The 22,678-nt window shown below is 41.9% G+C and overlaps 1 protein-coding gene across 2 annotated transcripts in view; it reads left to right on the top strand.

Moving 5' to 3' along the window:
- palm2akap2 (PALM2 and AKAP2 fusion) overlaps window positions 1-22,154 on the top strand; it is a 71,052-nt gene extending 48,898 nt beyond the window's left edge. Inside the window, exons 9-15 of one of the 2 annotated variants that reach the window (XM_080046877.1) lie at window positions 12,974-13,177; window positions 13,683-14,051; window positions 14,215-14,313; window positions 14,437-14,538; window positions 14,665-16,075; window positions 16,587-16,762; window positions 18,898-22,154. In XM_080046877.1, coding sequence (XP_079903003.1) covers window positions 12,974-13,177; window positions 13,683-14,051; window positions 14,215-14,313; window positions 14,437-14,538; window positions 14,665-16,075; window positions 16,587-16,762; window positions 18,898-19,029 — 2,493 coding nt within the window. In that variant the 3' untranslated portion in view covers window positions 19,030-22,154. Of the gene's footprint in view, window positions 1-12,973; window positions 13,178-13,679; window positions 14,052-14,214; window positions 14,314-14,436; window positions 14,539-14,664; window positions 16,076-16,586; window positions 16,763-18,897 lie in introns of both variants that reach the window. The other variant, XM_080046876.1, reaches the window with a different exon arrangement.
- The last annotated feature ends 524 nt before the right edge of the window (window positions 22,155-22,678 follow it).

Raw genomic sequence — 22,678 nt, 5'->3', positions numbered from 1 at the left:
CAAAAAGTCAATGGATGTTATAATCAACAGGAGGATATGCACCTCAGCTCAGATATTCAATATACAATGTTGATGCTTCTGTGTTTCAAAATTATACTAAATAACTTATTGATATTCCTTCGAAACAAAAAACAAAAGAAAAGTACATATAGCACCAGGGTTTCCCGCAATGCTTTATGGCTTAGGCGGCCCTCTCAACAGAGCCAGCCCCCCGCCTTGACTACCGACCGCCCGTTTCACCCATCAAAAAAAGAGTATGTTTACAGAAGTTGTCCACTGCTACTGTCTTTGACCTTTGGAGAAATGTATTTATTTATTTTATTTTGAAAAGAGCATACTAGTGTTAGCCTACATGTTTTATTTTTTGAATTTTCAATGCTTTATTTTTAAACCATCAATAACCTCTGTATATTAAACAAATCAAGCGAGTAGACTTATAGTAACCATTCATCTATTATAGGCTATCGCAACGCAGTATTGTCCACAATAATCACACAACTCCACCTCCAACCAACCATCACCTTAACTTACAAATTTCCTGCGGGAAATACTGATAGCACCGATGGGAAACAGAGTAAATGTAAAGCCCAGACATGTCCTCTGTCTCAAGGCTGTTTTCTTCCTGTGTGAAGAAGCCTCCTTGGTCCGTCTAAATACTGCAGGACTAATCAGCTGGTTTCTGGAAATAGCCAAGGTGATTAACACAATGCTCTTCTCACTGGGAAGCAGAGCAGAGCTTGTTAATGCAATAAGCACACTGTTGAGGGTAAACCTCTCCCAAGTGTTAAACGTGCTCTCTTTGATGATTGGGAATAAGCTAATGCTATTGGTCTTACATAACTTTTCATGTGCCAATCAAGCTGTGTCAGCTATAGCCATGCAGCATTAGAATGCTAGGATGGGATATTATATACAGAACCAGTGCAATACTAACCTGTTACATGATTAATCAAGTCATTCCCAAGAAGAGTAATAAGGTCAGACACAATTCCTGATGAGGTCATTATTACTTTATAGTCATCACGTCTATTACATTTCAGTTTTTATTTATTATTATAGCGTCTTAGATCTGGGATGTATTCTAAATGTGTTGCATTTGACAGATTATCTTATCCAGTCACATGTAGTGATAACAAGCCAACAAATTAGCTATTGCTGGCTGTGTTGTGTCATGGTAGGTAGGTGTGTCAAGCTTTCCAAACATAGCTATATGCTATCCCAGTACGTGTTTTGCAAGTCACTGCTAATCATTCTCCAAGCTTTGACAGTGTGTTTTAAGGCCATGCTGACTTTGGACTGCTACACTAATGTACTTGTTAGCAACATATTATCAACTGTTAGGGGTTTTGCATTGTTTGACTGGTGATGATATCAATGGAGATTGACCAAATTGCTACAACATCACAAGTAAATCCATTGCCAACAAAAGAGACAGTAGTGATATATATTCTAAATATAAACTGAAAGGAATTCCAGCAACCAGCAATTTATGAGTGACACTGCAAATGAATAATAATTAAAACGAAAATACTTTGCTTTCATTATACTGCTTTTTCTACATGTTGTGTGAATGTAATGGCCTCTCTTCTCTCTAGAGTAAAATCCACAAAAGCACTTTGACCACGTGTTAATTTTATTCAGAGCCATTAGCCCATTGGCCCGTGAGCTGGTTAGCCCTCACTGTGTGGTCTCACTGAAAGTCCTGTGGGACAAAATACCAAAATGGGCTGCATCATGCTGGGAAAGGATTAGAACTATATGCTTGGTGACTCTTTCTTCACACACACATACACACACACACACACACACACACACACACACACACACACACACACACACAGTGAAAAAGCCACAACCACATCCTCCAAACCCTCAAAACTCATTCATGTCTGTCCTAAGATATTTCCTTCACAATATTCCTGTTATTACTGATACGGATTGTCTGTCTGATTCCATAAAGGATCATATTTATCTTTTCACTTTCAGTTCTGAGATTTCTTATAGTAAGTAACATACTTCTTTGGGAGTGAATGTCAAGACCGGCTTCATATGAACCAGAGAAGTATTGTTTTTGTTGCCTGCTAGACAGTTATTCTACTGTATAGTTATACAATGGTGTATTCAGCTGGTTGTGGTCAGTTAATTGTCTGTTTTTGTGTGTAATGTGATATGATTCAAAGGGAATGAAAGTTGACAGCAAGTACTGTGTGGTGCTGGATTAACAGCAGGAGTGAGCTGAACTGTTGCATAACCAAGGGAGGCTAAGGAGAGGAAGGCAACGGAATACTTTGCTAAGATAAAATAAAAAGTTATTAGAAAGCGAAACCTGGTTTTCCAGGAAAGTGTGGTCAGTTGGTGGTGACATTTAAATATCCCTTCCGTGAAGTGGACAATAACAGCCAGCTGCTCTCTTAACAGTAAATGCATCTAAAACCTGTAAAACTGAGGTCGTTTTAGTGTGAGAGCAATTGAAAATGTTTTACTTTATATTTTTTGACTTTCAAACTAACCAGATAAATAATTGTATTTGGCTTTGTTTATTAGTCACATATCTGCCGGCCTCTGTCATATCTAACCATATTACTCCTCATTGAATAGGTCTGGTCCATTTTGTTGATTGGATGATTTTCAAATTAAGTCGGTACATTTTTATGGATTGATAGCTGATGCTTGGTTCCTGCTGGCAGAAGTCAGTCAATTACATGAGATAAAAAAAAATATTTTTGGCCCATAATTACTTTTAATGTGATTAATGTCTTTGCTATGTAGCTGTAAGCAGTCTAATATACAGCAAACTGTAATTGTTGCCAGATGAGGACGTTTAGGGTGATCAGGATGCCCTCTACTTTTCCATAGACGTCCTATAAACGGAGCTTATTTTGCAGCACTGACTAACTGACTGCACATTAACTGTCACATAATACACACACAGTGCACCATTTCACTGCACTGGGCAACGTCCCAGCAAAATACAGTTTGTTTTACTTTCACAGTGTGAAATATTATTATATACACAAATCATGGCTCCAGTAAAAAAGCAATACAGTCAGTGCATTAACTCAGTGCAGGCCCAGGACCCAACTCATAATGCATGGCTGTTTAGTGTTACTGCTAGACGTTGTTTTGTCCCAGTCAGTCCTGTATTTGTGCTGGGAGTCTAATGTGGCTCTGTGCCCTTTGGCTTGGAGAGTCCATGCACACAAGTGGTCACACTCTTTGACTACAGACCTTTCTGCTAATAAGAGCCCTCCATCTCTGACCGTGTAAGTGTGTGTGTGTGTGTGTGTGTGTGTATGTGTGTGTGTGTGTGTGTGTGTGTGTGTGTGTGTGTGTGTGTGTGTGTGTGTGTGTGTGTGTGTGTGTGTGTGTGTACTTGTACAAGCGTCTTAGTGAGGACCAATGTTAGCTAGTAACGATCAGGGTGAGGACATTCTTTAAAAGTGAGGACATTGTTCCTGGTCCTCAATCCTTCAAAGGCCTTTTTGAGGGTTAAGAGTTGGTTTTAGGGTTTTTGTTAGAATTAGATTTAGGTAAGGGTTAGTATGATGGTTGGGTTGTGGCATTTACCTTTGATGGTTAAGGTAAGGGGCTAGGGAATGCATTATGTCAATGAGCAGCGTCCACACAAAGATAGAAGTACAAGGATGTGTGTGAGAGTGTTGCATTAGTATTCAGCTTTGAGAGTCTGAAGCGCCTGTCGGGGCCCTTTGTTGTTGTTTCATGGTGGAGTCTTAGGGGGTCTGGGCTGTCTGAAAGTGGTGTCATGAGAGGCTTAGAGTGGGGACACAAATAACTGCCATCCGTCCAGACATGCAGTGAGTTCATCCCTCTGTGACACTCCAAACTCATAAGGCAACTTAACATGATTGCAGTCTGGTTGTTGTTTCAAGCTCTCTGGCAATCGGTAGGTGAACACCGCCTTCATCGTGATTTGTTTTGCTGTGCTGCAATATGCACTGTGTGTGTGTGTGTGTGTGTGTGTGTGTGTGTGCGCGTGTGTGTGTGTGTGTGTGTGTGTGCGTGTGTGTGTGTGTGTTGTACTGCAGGTGGCCTCTAGTTTTTTGTGTATTTCCTGTGTTGAGGGCCATTTCCATGGATACAAGTGAGCGCCGCTTTCTGGTTTCCTGTTTAGATAACCTGTGAACCCTGATAGGCTTTAATCCAATCAGTTGCTTCCTTTATTTTTGCCGCAGCATTTGTTTTTCATTTTCTGAAAATGGGTTAAAACATCCATCTTTATTTTCCTCATCACTCTCTTCATCATTTAAGACTAAACTACTACTTTTAAAATAGCCTTATGAGACAGTTGGGTTTACCCTTTACTGCAGACACTGCTGGTCTCAGCAACTGGTCAGTTTTGTGAAAGGTTTATGATGTGATTTTTCAGAATGGAGAAGCCCTCACATAGTTGAATTTGTTTGATACAGACCAGTATCAATTAGGATGTATAACAGACGATTGACAATTCTCTCCTCAACGAAAAAGTTTGGAGCCCCAATGGAAAAAAAATGGTATTTACGTTATCTCACAGTTTTAACCACCTATCTCTTTCTGAAATAATCAGCACTTATTTTTAACAAGAGCAGTCCCTCATCCCACATTGGCATTGTGACTGACTATTTGGGCTACATTAATATGCAAGAGGTTGCTTGTGGACTCAAAGGAAAACTGCATGCTCCACTGTAACTAACTAATCAAAAATGGAAGGCATAACCTCTTCTCTGTGAATTTGAATGCTTGTGAGTTGTAGACTCTCATCTTTCCCTATACATGATTATGCGAAACAACTGATTGAACATGATGACACATACTGACACACACAAGCACAAGCGCACACACACACACACACACACACATATGGAGAAACAAACCCTGACGCCAAAATATTACACCTAAATATTTTTTTTAAAGTAAATGTCATTGACATGTTATTGATCATATTTTGCTACTCTTGTTCATACAAACACCTTAGTCTTTTTCTGTATGTGCAACATCTTCTGCGTTTGTACTGTTCACAGCATGTTTGTGAGTGTGTGTCTGTGTCTCTCTTGCATGCTGCAATGGTTAAGTGTGTCATTGGCTGTGTTTCTGATCAATTAGGATCAACTTCTATGACATGACGTAAGGGCAGTAGGACTAGACTATTTATTGACCGGATGATGTTGACCCAAATGTGCATGCAGTCACACATATAGGCTACACAGTAACAGTACACAGCAAACTGTCACATTTCATTTCCAATACTGTCTTCCTCACTCTCTGTTTCATCTGCAACATTTCCTTTTCATCTTTCACAGCTTGTCCATTATTGGACATAACAACCATAACTAGTCTCTTTGTGCATTACAAGCCATACAGGAATGTAATTCCTCGTTGCCTAATAGAGATAAATGGGTTAATGTCCCATTTTTTCTTTAACTTATTTCACTTCAACATCTGGCTCATAGTTAGTTTAAGCCTGGAACCTCACCAAGAACCTGTGATATGTCATTTTGCTTTGCATTGTAGTCAGCGATGTTCTCCAGAGAAATGCACAATTAGCAAGCAGGGACAGCGACTGTCTGTTGCACTCAAACAGAAGGAGCAGCTGTTAATGGGCAGACATTGGCTTTAGCAGGCTTTCCTTTAAAGCTACAGAGCAGGATAACCTATCTGCTCAGTCAGCATCACCCTGCTGTTCTCAACACTGGCCCCCCTGATTTCAATCAATTTTCATTTACAGAAACGGTAAGGGTCATTCTAGCCAAGTTGGTGACTGATGGTGTGTACAGGCCAAAGTGAAATCATACCAAACTGTCTTTTGTTTTGTTGCAAAATAAAAAAGAAAAGAAAAGCTTGGAGACGATAGTAATTAATAGTGACTGAGCTTTCTGTGGCCACTGGCCTGTGTCTGAAACAATCTATAGGCCTACAAGTCCAGGTTCAGTTTTGTTGTCATCGACACAAGATCAACTTAACAAACCAGTCAATTAGAGCAAAAGTAATTCCAAGAGAAGAGGTAACATACTGCATTATTATGTCAAGTATTTCAGTAAAACTGCTTTACAATTGTCTTATTTGGCTTTAACAAAATGAATCCTCATAACTTTAATTGTCAAAATGCATCCTGACATTAGCACCTCACTTGTAGCATGTTCCTCCATCATTTAGCAGCTAACGCAATATTAATTGATGGTGTAAAATGGGGGAAAGTGTTTCAGTGATTCTCAATGTAGCGTTTGTGAGAAGAGAGAGTGAACCATGACTCAGAGGAAAGCTCAAGTTTCCACCGGCCCGATCCTATGACCTGACAAGTACACACTCACACACGACAACAACACAGACAGACCAGTGCCCCGAAATCTTAATGTGGCATTGGCATTACAAATAGATGTTTTTAGGCCAAACAATGACAAAAAGATTACATTTCTACCATGAAATTACATCTGGTCAAGGTGGAGAAGACCTCCAACATGTACAGTCTCCACCTAAAAGCTCCTACAATAAAATACTTGAGTCTAAAGATGGAGTCTGGAGAATGCTTGTTGTCGAAATCAGTTTTTGTCAAAATCAGTGAATATCTCACAATCCACTAGTCCGTACTGTGTGTGTGCTGAAAATAAAACTGGTCTTAAAGGTCCCATATTATGCTAAATGCACTTTTTAAATGTGTTCCAACATATCCATGCGTCCACGGTGTGCCTAGAGACTGCCAAAATATCAAAAAAAATAACAATCTCTCCTTTTCTCACTCTCCCCTTTTCTGAAACCCCCACCCCTCCCCCAAAAAACACTCCAGTCAGAATTATCCCCTTTTCTGACCTCACAAACCGTAAAGCCAGAAGCTTCCACTGTGCAGCCCACACCCCTATTTCTTATTGGTCCACGGCCCTGACAGACAGAGGGCGAGGCGTATCTGGCTTCGCTTCCGGACAGGGGGCGGGGGGAGCTCAAAGATTGTATATTTACGAGGGGACCTGCAACTCTTTTTTAAAAAATAGGCCATTGTGAGATTAGCTGAACATCAGCATAGTACAATAAATTATCTGAAAGTTTTTTTCAGCAAACAATTAAAGAAAAACGTATTAGGGACCACTAAGACCATATAATATGGTGTATAATAGAACCGAAAAGTGTATAATATGGGAGCTTTAAAACACATCCTAGGCTCTATAAAAATACATGTAAACAAAGGGTATGTTAACCAACTCCACCTTTAACTAGACCTACTACCTCATCTCCACCATTAATTAAGGCTTTATTAAGACGTGAATGCAACCAGTACATCAGTCTATCCCTCTATGACTGTGTCAACAGGCCCATACTGATGATGAAAAGCAAATACCAGTACCTCCCTTATCACCTCCTCCCTACATAACAGTTTTCTTCTGTCATCATCTCTTCATCATCACCTCTATGCCGGCCTCTCTCTCTCTCTCTCTCTCTCTCCCTCCATCTCCTCGGTCTTGAGTTGTAAGTTAAAGGGAAAGTGGGCGAGTGACATAGGTACGAAGTGGGGAAAGAGAGGGCTTGGTCTTACACAGTTAGGGAGGAGTGGGGAGCCACAGGGTGGATGTTTTGGGTGTGTGTGTGTGGGTTTGTATGAGGGCTTGCACAGACGGGGTCTTTGTGCAGGAGGGCATCTGGAGAAACACACACACACACACACACACACACACACACACACACATTTAGCCCATGACATCACAGCCTAGCGAGCAGCCGGCAGGAATGTTACTGAGAAAGGAGAGGCTTTGTGGAGGAGAGGAAAGAGACGGGAGGGGAGGAAAAGGAGGAGAAGAAGAAGAGGAAAAGGCTTGGCCAGGGAAAACGTCCGGGGCACTCCCACTATCTAGAACAGGACGGACCCAGGCTGGACTGAAGGGGAACAGAGCTACATAGCAAAAAGCCTATTGGAAGAAGGCAACATACATGGGATGGTAGAAGTTACTCTTATATTACAAAAACCGAAGCAAGCCTAATTTTAAAAACAAAACCTTGGATTTAAAGATGTCTCTAGAGTAGACTTATCTGCCCGTTGAGACGCAACGTCCTTGTCAGAGCAGGTGAGTACTAAACAAAGTGTGTGACAGTTCTGTCGTGCTATTGAAGGACTTTTATGGCATTTCTGTATTATTAGACGGATTACATTTTGTTTGTGATGTGAAGAAAGTAGATCATTACTACACAAACAGTAATGAGATGTGTTTTACAAGCTTAGAATCAACTGACTGTCAGTTACAGAGAGGAAACATATATAAAAAAAAAATAGGAGGAAGGGACAGAACAGACAGACGTCCAAACAAAACAGATTTTGTTGTAATATATATATTAAGCATTGATTTCCAAAGTTAAGTCTCGGATTTGGTGGTTATCCAGATGTATTGACCTTGATCTTTATGATGAGCTTTAGCCTCTGCTGTACACTTTTGGTCTGAAGACACAACTAAGTCCTCTCTTCTTGGCCTGATGTTCATACCAGCTGTTAGTCCCTCACACAGCCGACCTGTGTGTCTGCACAAACCCGCCGACCAGTCAACCACTATGTGTCAGTTTAACCTCTTGTTTTGTTTGTCAATGACGTATACCATCTTCCTCTTACTCAACATCTCTAAGCAATCTTAAAGCAGAGACTGAGAAGATGTAGTAGATATATAGCACTGTTTGGCCTGGGCTCACAATCCAGGCAGTTTGGATATGAGAACACCAGACCGAACCGACAACAGGCTCCAGTTACTATACAGGATCATATTTAGCCAGGAAACAACGCTGACTGCACTGGGTTACACTGGAGCATTGTGTGTGTGTGTGTGTGTGTGTGTGTGTTTGTGTGTGTGCGCATTATCAGCCTTTCATTTTTACGTTTGCCATGTGTTGTGGTGGCTACAGGAGCCTATGACGTGATATCAAAGGCTTGTAAAATAAGTTTGCCAGAGACATACTGTAAACGTAGCATGTTTTCTTTCAGTCAGGGAGTATTTGGTTGTTTTCTTATCTGGTAAATGCTTTTTTGGAATGGAACTTACAGCCCCCCCCACCCCCCAGCATCTCAGGCATGCAGCCAAGCATGTAGGCTTGAAGTGTGTATATTTATTTGTGTATGTGTGTTTGTGCTTTGTGTGTGCATCACAGTCAGAGCGTAAGCATTTCCAGATGTGATGGGAATGGAGACAGGCGGGGAGTGAGACAGCATTTGGACATAACACAGGACATTAATGGTTAGCTGACTCAGATAGACTCATGGTTGTATCACTACATACTTACTAGGACTTTCCAGTGAATTCATTGATTTCCCACTCCGTATTATATCAGCCTTAATAAAACTCCCAGTTACATACCTGACCTTCGCCTGTACTGGGTTATGATGAAAGGGGAATTGATCTTTTTCATCCAACTTTTAACCCTAAAATGGATTGTGAATTAGGTATGATTGGTAAAAGAATATCAAACCCAAAACACACATCATGGTTCTCTTTTGTGTAACCTTACATAGACATGTATGTGTTTTTATATGCCAATAGAACCTCTGGCCAATAACACATACTGATGCTTTAGTTTCAAACATTTTCTCATTACAGTTACTTGGTTTCTCTCCAGACTTACACACACACACACACGCACACACACACACACTTTGATCTTTTATCTGTTGAGGAAGGGTATGCGGTGTCCCTCATCACAAGTATTAGAGTCCGAGCCTAGAGGACAGCTAGTTATTTCTGGAATGTCAACTCACCTCAATAAGAGTCAAAAACACACGTGAATACACACATCATAGGCAAGAACAGTACACACACTCGAAAGAACACACTCATGCCGCCATGCGCTGCTGCACAACTACAGTCACATACACACTCCTCTTATTGTGTGTGTGTGTGTGTGTGTGTGTGTGTGTGTAGCTGAATAGCATTGCATATGAGACATTCCTGTACTGTAGTACCGTTTTCCTCAGGCAAGTTACAGGATATCCTCCCCCTCTCTACTGTCCTAACTGCTGGACACGCACTCCTGCACACACACACACACACACACACACACACACACACACACACACACACACACACACACACACACACACTCAGTATAAACAATGGGTCTAATGAATTATGTCTTTGTGTGTACACCGAAGTGACAACTGCTTCTCACATGGTCAGTAGTATCAGTTACTGTGTGTAAAATAACTTGACTTTGATGGAGAGAGTGTGGGAGGAAGAGAAGAAAACAAAGAAAGTAGACAAGAACCTGCAGATGACAGAAACAGAGGAAATGAATAATTATACTTTACATATTTCTTCAATATTGCTCCCTTTCAGTTATAGTGTGGTCAAACCAACAATTCCCTTTGCTGTTAAGTTAATGAAGTAGCTTGTGGAGAACCGTATGATATTTATTCCAGTTGAGAAACTCCTATCGATGCCTACCGAGAAGTGTTCGTGCTCATAAAATCTGCGTCTGTCACATACACTGCAGCCCGCAGAGATAAACCTGTCAGTCAAACCATTTTTTTCTGGGTCTTTTTAGCAGCTTAGCTTTTCCATAGAACCACCACTTTGGTCCACACTGAAATATTTACATAGAATTGATTGCCAAAGAAATACCTAGACATACCCTTCACAAGACAAACTGTCACAACTTTGGTGATCCTCCGACTTATCATAAATCGCCCAAAAAATTCCACAGATTTCCCACCAATAGACTTGAATTGGTCATTTGTGAGGTATCCCTTTAAGAGAGTGTGACCCTGAGATAAAACACACTCATGAGGCAGTGTAACTTTAAAACAGTAAGCATGTGACTGATCCAGATCGGTCACCAGAATGCCCTCAGAGAACACTTGAGGATAGAAGGACGAGGAGCTTCAAAGAGTAGATAAAGAGAGAAGGCTTGTTGAGGGGAGGCAGGGTGTTCTAATCCAACATGTGACTTCTCTGACCACTGTCTCTTCACAATCCCACAGAGAGAGGAAGGATAAAGCACAAACAGAGCAGTACCAAGAAACTATAAGGGAAAGAGGTGGTAGATAAGTCAAGGAAATTATCTAGATTTTGCAGAATGCTTGTTGACAAACTATCTTTTTGTCAAAATCAGTGAATATCTCCCCACGATCCGCCAGCTGTCTGTACTGTGTGTGTGCTGAATAAATCCATTGACAATACACTAGGCTCTGTAAACACAAGCAGGCATGTTGCTAGCTATGGTGGGACCCCTTTGTTTACATACCTTTTGTTTACATACAGTTTACAGAGCCTATGGCTGTGTATTAACATCAGATTTAGTTCTAGCGAACACACAGGAGATTATTCACTTACCAGAATGGCTGACTCCACCTTTAATTCCACACAGAAGCCTCATTTAAAGGGTCCACATCAGAAGATATTTCCATGAGTTAAATGGCAGCCTGGTACTGTTTCTGAGTCTTTTAAGTGTTTAAGAGAGGGTACAAAGCAAAGACTTACTTAGGGCTGTGTGTGTGTGCTTGAACTGAACAGCCATCCAATTCACTGAAGTGGTCCTCATTAAATCCCCACGCACATACACCCTCACATGTTACAAAGACAGGGGGGTCAACAACCCCCTCATGGAAGCACACACATCCTTAGAATAGAGGTGTAAAAGGTGCAAGGCAGTAAAACAGGAGGCCAATAGAGTATTTGTCCGTGGCCTGTGTGGAAACACCAAGGTCAATAAAGACAGGAGTGTGTATATGTAGTCACTTGCTAACGGTGGGCCTGGAATGTGTGAATGGTTCACAAAAACACAAGGTCACAGGTTTGATCCCGCCTGCATTCCAATATATCCTTTATCAACACACCCAACCTCCTGGATGTCTGCCAAAATTGATTTTTGAAAAATGATTGGTTGGTATCAAGTTTATATTATCTTAGAAATAAAGTGCTCAAAATGTCACCGAAGAAGTGGTGATTAATGTAACATCCCAGTATTGCATTGGGAACTGAAACAGTGATGATTTAATTATGTTGAGTAACTTTGTTATGCGTCACTATTCTAAATAAATCACTGTATAAAAAATGTTCCCCTTTCTCTGACATACAGTAACCTGTGTTTGTTCATAGCATATAAGCAGTATATTACTGTACGTTGACATGTATCATTTATTTTGGAAGCCATATGTAGGGACATTTTACTACATTTTCATTGTCTCTTTATTGTCTATATCAGTTTTACAATCGGTTGCTACGGGAACAAAATAATTGTGTGACCAATTCAGCGGGGACATTTTGGAAGACATAATTACATCTCATAACATCTGCTGATGATTTGGCCTTGAGCCAGCCTCTAAATAATAAAATACATCAGTGAAGCTGCTCTGTTCAGTTCAGGTTGGGAAGAGACAGGGAGTGAATGTGAAGCTATCAAACTTGAAATATCTTTAAAGCTTTAGAACCTGAAGTCTCCTTGCTGACAGCTCTCTCTCCAGTGATAGTACATTGTTATGATGAAGTGTCGAGTGACACCACGTAGCAGCCTCTGGCTCTGTTCTTTAATCAAAAGAAGAGAAAAACTGTTCTAATGGAACATTAGGTTCTGATTATCCCCGCTGGCAGCTGTAAAAGCTTCCCTATCTCTTTCTCTTCTTTTACAAATTTTTTTTATTGTATTTGAATTATTCAGCACAGATATTTTTTCACAAAAAATGTTAAGGTCAAATATAGTAGTGAATACTAAAACAAGTTTTCAGTACTATGGAGGACTGGTGATTCTGGTCTGTCATAAAGCAGCAGCATGGAAGCCAGCGCCCCTTAGTGGTTGGAACTAATATGAACACACTGATGCTGCAGAGGTTCAACTTAACCCACTGCAATGCAGTGTCTTTGTGAGGTTTGCTTTATTAGAACGACTCAGAAATCTCTGAAATTTGTTTTGTCTCCTACTTTCAGAAAACATTGTTTTGATGAAAGTGATCATGATGAGCCATTGTACAGCTTGTCCATACACTGTCAGTGAACCTCGTGTCTTTTGTTTGTTGACACAGAAACCGTGGCGGGCAGCCGAGGATGTCAGTGACACAACACCAAGAGAGCGAGCCCTGAAGAGCGTCAGTTTCCAGGAATCGGTCAGCGTCATCACTGACACACCTGCAAGCATGGAACTGGAGAGCCAGCAGATCCAACATGGCTGCCTGAGCAGCCCCGGTAACCCAGCCCACAATGCAGTTGGTGACAGCGAGGGGATGCAGGTATGTAGGTTCCCAGCTCAAATGTTCAGATACTTATTTTATTGCATGGTATGGAGCTTTCTTTTATTTTCAACAATTTGAGCAATATAAGCCTAAACAGTCAGGTGTTTTAATATATTTATCATTTGATTAATTAATTAATTAATAGTGTATGTATTTATTTATTTATTTAAATATCAAACCTTCAGTTAAGGTCAGCTATGCCTAGGCTTGTACTGACATGGACATTTCCTAGAATGCTATCAAGATGGTTGTCATTATTTCGATAACATTAAACATTTATCATGGTTTTAAAATATATTTGAATGACAAAAAAAACATAACGCCTTCATCTTTCTGCTTTTAAAAATCTGCATTTACTCCAGAAACGTGTGGTGTAGGAGTTGCTCTTCCTACACCAATTGACTGTTATATCCTCTTACTACCATTGAAGGAACTTGGTAAACACTTTTATCCAATGGCTGTACACTATAGCAATTTGATTATCTGCTTGTGTCCACAGGAGATCCGCTACCTGGACCAGGTTTTGGACGCAGCCTCAGAGACGCCCACTAACGGAACCTCTTCTCCGTTGGAACACATTAAAGCAATCAGCATCGATGGGAACTCTCCCTCTGTGTGTGTGTCGGCCTCCTCTCCTGTCAATCATAGTCAGTCAGTTATGGTTGAGGGGCGGGGTCAGACCACCTTCATCCACCAGGACCAGGACTCTGCTGTGAGGACCAACGGCCACGTGCAGGCAGAGGAGGAGACAGGCAGCAGCAGGGCCAAGTTTGAGCTGAGAGCCTTCCAGGAGGAGAGACGGCCAGCCAAACTCTTCACCCCCGGAGAGGAGCAGCATGTCAGGGTGACCAGGAGACGGCCCACAGAGGAGGTAAACAGCTGCTAGATAATGTAACAAAAATATATGAATACAACTTATCTAGTTGTCAACTACTGTAAAATCTGCTGATAATGGGAACTAATTAAGAATACTTTTTGCAAATATTCCACATATTCATATTATTGTGTCTTTCTTTCCTTGTTCCCTGTGTCAGGTTGAAGAGCTTGAGCGTGAGCGTCAGGAGCTGATCAAAGACCAGGCCGTGAAGAAAAACCCCGGGATCGCCACACGCTGGTGGAACCCTCCTCAGGAGGTAGCCTGTCTTTGAATCTTTCTTCCTTTTTTTACTTTGAACTCCATTGACTTCCTAACACACTGATTGATTGAGTCTATGGTCGGTTTATTCATTCATTCATCATTTGTTGACCCATTGAAGGTTCCTCTGGAAGAGCAGCTGGACACAGAGAAGCTTGAGTCTCTCAAGAAATACCAGGAGAGAAAACAGCAGAAACACAATCATACTTATGCGTATACACAGGTAAAGCACACATACACATTATTTTGAGGCAATGCATATACGTGTTTGTAACTGCCTCTCCTTTAGTTCCTTTTCTTGTCTAGTAACTCTCTCCTTTGTAACCCTTCCCACTGTCTCTATTCTCAGCCCCAGGTGTCCGGTCCTCCCACCATGGTGACCTTTGACCCTGACCTGGACAGGAAGGACATTGTGGAGGAGCAGATTGATTTTGGGTCGGCCAGGAAGCAGTTCCTGCAGGGGGAGGCCACCAAGAGGGACGTCGCTCCCCAAATCTACTCCGCCAAACCCTTTTCAAAGCCCGCAAACAGGAGCAGCAGCCAGGGCAGCGGGGACATATTTGCCGAAGAGGGTCAAGTTACCTGGTCCGACGAGGGTATTGCGGGAGAGTTCACGTGCGCTCGAGCTGTCATGACAATCCTGCGCGAGGATGAGGAAGGGAAGGGCCATTTCCATCCAGGTTTCAACCCCGAAGAATCCGACTCGGGATTAGACGACCTATCCGTCCGTTCTCAGGACACCACTGTGTTTAGCTTGGATAACATTTCAGACAGTGGCGCTTCGCTACCCCCCACCCCTCTGCCTCTCACCCCTGTTTCCCCCCCCACCCCACAGCCCACCACGCCGGTCAACGGGCGGACCAATAGCGGCGGTGCCTCAGAAGACGAGCTGGAGTTCCACGCCGGGGTGCTTGTACATAACGCCATCCACAACGCCCTGGCAGCTCAGAACGGAGATGAGGAGTGGCGGTCGTCTGACTTGAATTCCTCCCACCTGAGCACCCCTGTGTCTCCATCCTCAGCCTCTACGGGAAGCCCAGTGCCGGTGTCCTCTTCTCCCATGTCTTCTGGTGGACCCCCTAGTCTGCAGTCACCTGTGTCCTCCAGTCCTGCTCCATCCAACCAGTCCCCAGGGGTAAGAGTGGAGCCTTCAGAATGTCCACAGGTTCAGCTTCTCCAGACACCTTCCCCCCCTGCTTCCCAGCCCGTCTCCCCGCCACAGAGACCCAGGAACGGAGGCCCCAGGATCAAAATCCAGTCGTCCTACGCCCGAGCTCTGGCCTCCTCCACTCAGGCTCCAGCATCAGGTCCTCCCCCTAACACCACCACAGCAGCTCCAGTCACCAGGCCAACCCCAGTCTACCGTCCCCCTTCTCCACCCAGCCCGGACAAGCAAGAGTTCAGCTACTTCAGTAAATACTCTGAGGCGGCCGAGCTACGTAGCACCGCGACGGTAGCAAAAGCCCCCGAGGTGGAGCCAGCCAGCGGGCCTTTCCGCCTGCGCTCCAAGAAGCAGCGCACTCTGTCCATGATCGAGGAGGAGATCAGAGCGGCTCAGCAGAGAGAGGAGGAGCTGAAGAAAGAGAGGGAGACCCAGCCTGCGGTTGTGAGAGGACGCCCCAGCAACAACGTCTCCAGCAGCGGTAGCAACCATGGTAACGTGAGGACGGGGGGACGGCAAAGCAACATCTCCCCACAAGATAAGATGAAGAGCAACAGCCTGCCAGCTAGACTCACGCTGACGGCCAGGACAGCACCAGGTTAGTGTGAGGGCTTTGGTGGTTTCTCATTGGTCACTGTATGAGACACCTGGTGTGAGGTCGTTGTTGCATTTTGTTAGCCATGTTTGCGGCTTAGCTCTCGGAATATCAATGTCACTCAGTCGGTAACATAGTTTACTCTGTTTAGAGTTAATTTAGCTCTAAAAGTTCAACCCTGTGGAAAGACTTAATTTAACACCAATTGGTGGGACCAAATACACTTGGAAATGGTGATAAATTGAACTATTTTAGTGTAGCTTTGTGTATCCCAAAATGTTTCTTCTACCACCATCACAGTGTCAACTTTTTGTATTTGTCCAATACACCAATATACCTACAAAGCTAACCTTAGCTGTACCTCATGTTTAGGAATTAGCATCAGATGCTAGCATGCTTACATACTAAACTAAGATCATGTTAAACATTATACCTGGCTGAACATCAACAATGGATCCGTTCCATTTGAGTGCATCAGTAAACTCCTAACTGTGTGTTTTTCTGTCTTGCGTAGGAAAGATCGAGAAGGTTCGCCCTGCCCCACCGGTCTCCCCCTCCCCCTCAGAGGGAGCCCTGTCTGACGCCGGCAGTGAGGACTCAGGAGGACGACCCAAAAACTACATGCAGACGCTCATGGAGGACTATGAAACACACAAGGTCAAGAGGAGGGAGAAACTGGATGACAACAGTGTAAGTATTCAAATATGGAGAGGAAGGCCTGTTTCCCATGTTCTTTGTATCTGTATAAAAACAAAAGGATCCTGTAATTAACAGCAGCCAGCATGTTGGATGGTTGGGGTTATAAATGAAAATAATAATCGTAGGAATAATTCCTCGTCTAAATTGATAAAAGAAATGACTTTAAACTTGTAAAATGTTACAAACTGAATTTGTGGAGTAAACTATTGTTGGACTCGTGTGCTTCCCCCCGGGATTTGTAAATGTCAATATGGCCGTGTTGTATGTAGGGCCTGTTGGCATGAGCTAATAGTTGGCAACACCAGGGGGAATTCACAGTAAAAACTTGAATGAGGAAATGAAATTGAAAGTATGACAAAGATGCTGGGGTATTTCAGTCCTTACTCCATCTCTATTTTCATTTATTTAACTGAATATGTCTTTCAATGCCAGACTATACTTCTGCCAGCATGTCACCGTTGAGAAATCGGTCTCTCTAGAGGTTGATATATTGTAATTTGGAAAACTGAAATGTCTGTTCCTGTCAGCGAATGATAATTATGTCTCCAAATGCAGTAGCTTTCATGGTGGAAAAAAAGTCACATAAGCAGACAAGAAAAATAAAAATAAATGCATTTTTTTTCATTCATAACCACCAAGCCCTGGATTTCACTTTCACATACAAGAAAAGCTACACTTGAAGTCAGCATTAAATTATGATAAAACTATGAGAAGAAAACGAAAAAATTCAAACATTTCCTTCATTTTGCAAGATATTTAAGTGATTGTATCTTGTATCTAGCAGGGTCCATGTTATTCGCTGATGTTGTTGCTGATTGCTTTTCCACGTTGACATGACACATGTGTTAACTATTTTGTACTGTTGCTTCTCTCCTGCTGGTCGGTCAGTATGCCCATTTGTTGCTGGCTAACAAGGTCACCACCGAGGTACCGGTCGCACTTCATCAAGTCCCTTTTACTCACAGACCTGGGTCAGATTCAAATGAAAAATCCTAGGAAAAGTAACACGTCCCTGTGTGTATTTGGTTGAATAAATGGTTTTATAAATTAGGACATACACTGGGTCCTCCCACCTATGACACATCCCACTAAAGGAACTGCTGATTCACGGCAATTTGTAGCCATTTGCTTTCATACTGTTTGAATTTCAGTTCAAATAAGAAAGAATGGCAAGTCAGAGTGGAGATTTTCCACTGGCATTGACTTCCCCATTAAATGCCAACAACACATGTCAATGAGTCAACGCTAAGAAATACAAGCTCACTGCACTCAGTCTCCCAGATCTGAAACTGGCCTGGTATGGGAAATATAGTCAGGGATGTATTATTTATTTAAGTGTGAACCCTTTGACTGGGTGTATTTCTGAGTGGGAAACTTTAATATCTGGTCCCAGGTCTGTGGTCATGGTCTCACTGTATTACTGTTATGCTCTGTGGTGTTGGTGCTGCATGTGCTTGTCCATGGATTTTGGTGTGACCCTCCCTCACCCCCAGGCACAATGTTATGCAATCTGGATACCAAACATATAAAGTGCCAGTTAAACAAAGATACAATGCAGACTTAGAATAATGACATTCAACAAATCAGGAACCTTTTTCAAATATAATGGTAACAGAAATGTCTGGATGGCAAAAAGTATTGCACTTATACGTGTGTGTGTGTGTGTGTGTGTGTGTGTGTGTGTGTGTGTGTGTGTGTGTGTGTGTGTGTGTGTGTGTGTGTGTGCGTGCGTGCGTGCGTGCCTTGGCATGAGAGTGTGGCGGGACAGTGATTAGGGAACAGAAAATACTTAACAAACCTCTTGTTCAAGCATGGAACTGTTCCTCAAATGGAGTAAAATGTGTTTTCAATTTCAAATACTGGAGGTGCGCTTCATTCGGGGGGTATATTTGACTAGACACTTATGAATCCTATTGCTACAGTTTTACCAAGCGCTCCCTCAGTTTTTGACACACACTGCCTGCATGTCATATTAAAGTCACTTTGTAGTGTTTTTTTTTTCCTTTTGTGATTGTGTTGCCACCAAATCCCTTGAACTAGAGGAAAGCATGGGTTTCTTTTGTATCAGTTCACAGGTTGCCAGGTGACCTAGCATGCATCTGATTGGCTTGTTTTGTAACCAACAGGTTCTTGAGGCCACTCGTGTCACCAGGAGGAAAAGCGAAATGACAAAGAAGTGGGAAGCCGGTATCTACGCCAACGAGGACGGAGAGGAGGAAGAAGAAGAAGAAGAGGAAGAAGAAGAGGAGGAGGAGTAGAGACCTTCTTTAAGAGACAGTTGAGGGAACGAGTGGGAAAGAGGGGGAAGAGAAAATTGAAAAGAGGAGGTGAAGGATGCGAAGGGTAAAGGAGAGGGAAAAGGAAAAGGAAAACAAACAGTATTTATTTTACTAATAGTATTCTGATGATCACGTGACCCCACTGGCTCGACCACTGGGGCCGTCATCGAACAGATGCATCAAGTTGTGGTGTTTTTGAGGACCTGAGGATTTCAGCGCGACAGTATGTGAAGTGACTGAGTATGTAAAGAGACATTTGAAGTGCCGAGGTGTGAGTTTTGGAGAGGAAAAAGGGTCAGTGACGCTTGTTGAATGGCGTTAATGGAGGTTTCAGAAGCGCTGTTCTGAAGTGTAATGGGGCATAAATGGGTTTTTAATCGTGGATAGACGCTGAATGACATAAATATTCATAGGATTTTTCATTGAAATATAAGCCGAGAGATCGAATGATTTTTGTTTTGTTTCAAAAGGTTGCCTGAGACTTGTTGATGATGGGTTTTTGACTATGGGTGTTTGATTATGATAATAACCACAAATCATGTTCAAATGTGTGGAAAAGGTTTTAATCACCAACAGGGGAAAAAAAAGATGCAAACTTCAAACAAGTGTGTGTGCAGCATACTAGAGTGACTATCAAGAAACTTCCTGAGTGACTGAGTGTTTTCCAAGAAAGGAGAAAAAAGGCGAGGTCCAATGACAAGCTCAAGACGTAACCTTTTTGTTGGATGATATTGCAGGATGAAGGTTGCCATGTTTGACCCCGCAGTGTCACCGCACAGATATAAGACGATGGTGACATTTCAGCGGATGCTTTTCGCAACCCTTTCAAGCATCTGTATTCAATTTTTAAGTGCCGACTCAAAAAGGTCAGCGTCCTTGAATGACTAGCATCGAGTTTCAACTTTGCCTTAGACCGTCAGCAATTGTTGAATGCGTATTAATATGTATGATGTGTTTTATCTTGTCCTATTCTGCATTGCTACAGTTTCAGTTAAACCGTAGGGGGAAAAAAATACGCAACCACATTAGATAGAAAGTCTGTCTATGAAAACACTATTCTTCAGTGATTTTTTATTTTTTTTAAGTGACAGACAGGGAGGGTGGGGGGAAGAGGGAAAGCTAACTGCGGGTCATGTTTGCGTCACTTCAGTCAGTTTGTGTGTGTGTGTGTTCATTGAAGGGGTTGGGTTGTTTTTTTATATATTCTGAGAATCACTTATTTTACCTTTTGCTGGCTACGTCGCTTTGTTGACCTGTGCTTTTTCTGATGTAGGCAGTTGCCATGTGTATTATACTGAGGTAGGACTGTGTATTTTGATATATGAAACCTGTATGTTGAGATTCCATTGGGAGGCAACTGCTGCGTTATCTACTCTACCTTGCTAGCTGAGGATAAAGTTTGATGAAAAATATTGAGAGAAGCTTTTTTTTATATATATAAAAACGTGTTATACCAAAACCAGAATGTTGTTATTTTAGTCAGCCTATGCGCTTCAAGTCTATTTAAGAAATAGTGGTTGTCTGTGTGCATGACGTTACACTCCTCTCCTAGCCTGCAAAAAAAAAAAAAAAAAAGGACAGTTGACAATCAGTAGCTCATTATGAGGCTGGAACAGGCTGAGCTTCTGTTTAGGGTGGAGTTATCATGATATATTTTTGAGCTTTGATTTTGCAAGACGACGTGAGTCTTTGTTTTGTTAAATGAGCGAGTAATGACCGCAATACAGGACGCTATGAGTGTGTGGTGACACTGTGGATTCATTGTCCAAAAACAAAGATAAGGTTTATTTTCAAAAGTAGAAAAAGCAGTAAACATAGCCAATCACCACATCTGCTCGCGCGTCCCGTTCAAGTGCCCACCGATCTTTCTGTTCTGCTCACACACTGAATGAAACCCTCGACTAAATGCCTGACGTCTGAACGTACTCTGAGGTGAAAATTGCACAAAATATAAGGAATTGGAGGACACGTACTAACTAACCCCCTTGACATTAAGGTCTCTCTTATTATATTTATTGGGGGCAGTCCCCCTCAAAAGAGGTTTCTCTTAGCAAATGACCTGAAGCTATTTAATTGTCTCTTTTATGAGGGAATATGCAGTGCCAGTAACGATACTTACCACATTCTTCTTTTTTTAAAAACAAGGACGTGTTCCTCTCTGATGTGCCCATTTCCCCCCCGGAAACAAAACACACACATACACAATGTATGGGTTCGAAGGTTATCCCCATTGTTCTTGTTTTTATATTAATATATGAAATGGAGAAGAGGGGAACAAAGTATTAAAGAGACTTGTGATCCTTTTCATGAGGTATTTTGTGTTGCGGCAGAAGGTTTGACACGAGATTCATTTTGTGAGGTTTGTGACGGGAAGAAAAAACTATGAGAGATGACTATTTACAGACCGATTTTTTTTGTTTGTTGCAGAAACAGATCCTTTTATAATGTTATGGACGTTTTTATTGTTCTTCTTTTACAGTGGCCTGTTGTGGATGCCAGCCGAGCATCTGCTGTGTCTGTGTTATTTGAAGTTATGGCAAAAAAACGAAAAGCTAATGGCTTCTTTCCTACTATTACTGTAGCTTCAGCAGCACATCGTAAAACTGTTATTGTACACACACACACACACACACACACACACACACACACACACACACACACACACACAAACTGTCCTCATGTCAGGGCACAATCAAACCCTATAATCAGTCTCGTCAAACACACTAACACTTTTGAAATGTTAACAGACATCATGAACATTTATTATTATAATTAATTATTATTATGCTCTTGTTGTTTGATTTGATGGTGCAAAGATGATTTATTTATCATTTTTTTCAATGCTGGTAGCTTGTTTGTTTTGTTTTTGTTTGGGTTTTTTTGCCTGCAAAAGTGTCTAAGAGCGTCAGTGTTGGACTCTTGCTTGTCCGTCTGTGTCTGATGATGAGGCAATCCTATTCTACAGTAATACAGTATAACCTCTGCTCCTATGTTAACCACTTGTAACGCTCATACTCTTGCTTTGTTATTTTATAGCACATGTTAGGCTCACGGCTACACACCTACTACACATATTATGAATATTTTCTCATTAAAAACAAAACCTGTAACCGTGGGCTTTTCTGAGTGTTTTCATTCGTGTCTCGTCAATGCACCGTTTGTCTCATGCACCAGGTGTTGGATGGATTGTCCCTTCAACTTTAAAATGAACAAGGTTGCGAGTTGAATTCTAGTTAATATTAAACAACTACGTGTGTGTACTCTCTCATTTATTGACTAAACATTTCCTGGTTCTAGTTGTGTCCAATGTGAGGATTTTATTTTTGTTCCCCCTTTTTTTTATAGCATTTTCAACTGAATCTCTCTGGCTTTTCTGACAATGCGAGGACCTTGAATACATGGCTGTGGGCTCCATGAACACAACAATGTCTCACTATGTTTGCACATTTGACAGACTAAACAGCCTATATGGAATAGACTACCTCTCAGTTTGTTCAGATGTTCCTGCAGGTTGATATATTCAATTTGATTTGATGTTAAAAAGTGTCATAATTTATTATCTAAACACCATACACTGTGGGTGAATTGTTTGGATCAGCTGTTTTACTTCCACTTTTGTGTAGTTCCT

This window comes from Ammodytes marinus, assembly GCF_949987685.1.
Source record: "Ammodytes marinus genome assembly, chromosome: 18".
Taxonomy (NCBI): Eukaryota; Metazoa; Chordata; class Actinopteri; order Uranoscopiformes; family Ammodytidae; genus Ammodytes; species Ammodytes marinus.
The sequence above is the reverse complement of the archived record's forward strand: the minus strand, read 5'-3'. Positions and strand labels throughout refer to the sequence as shown.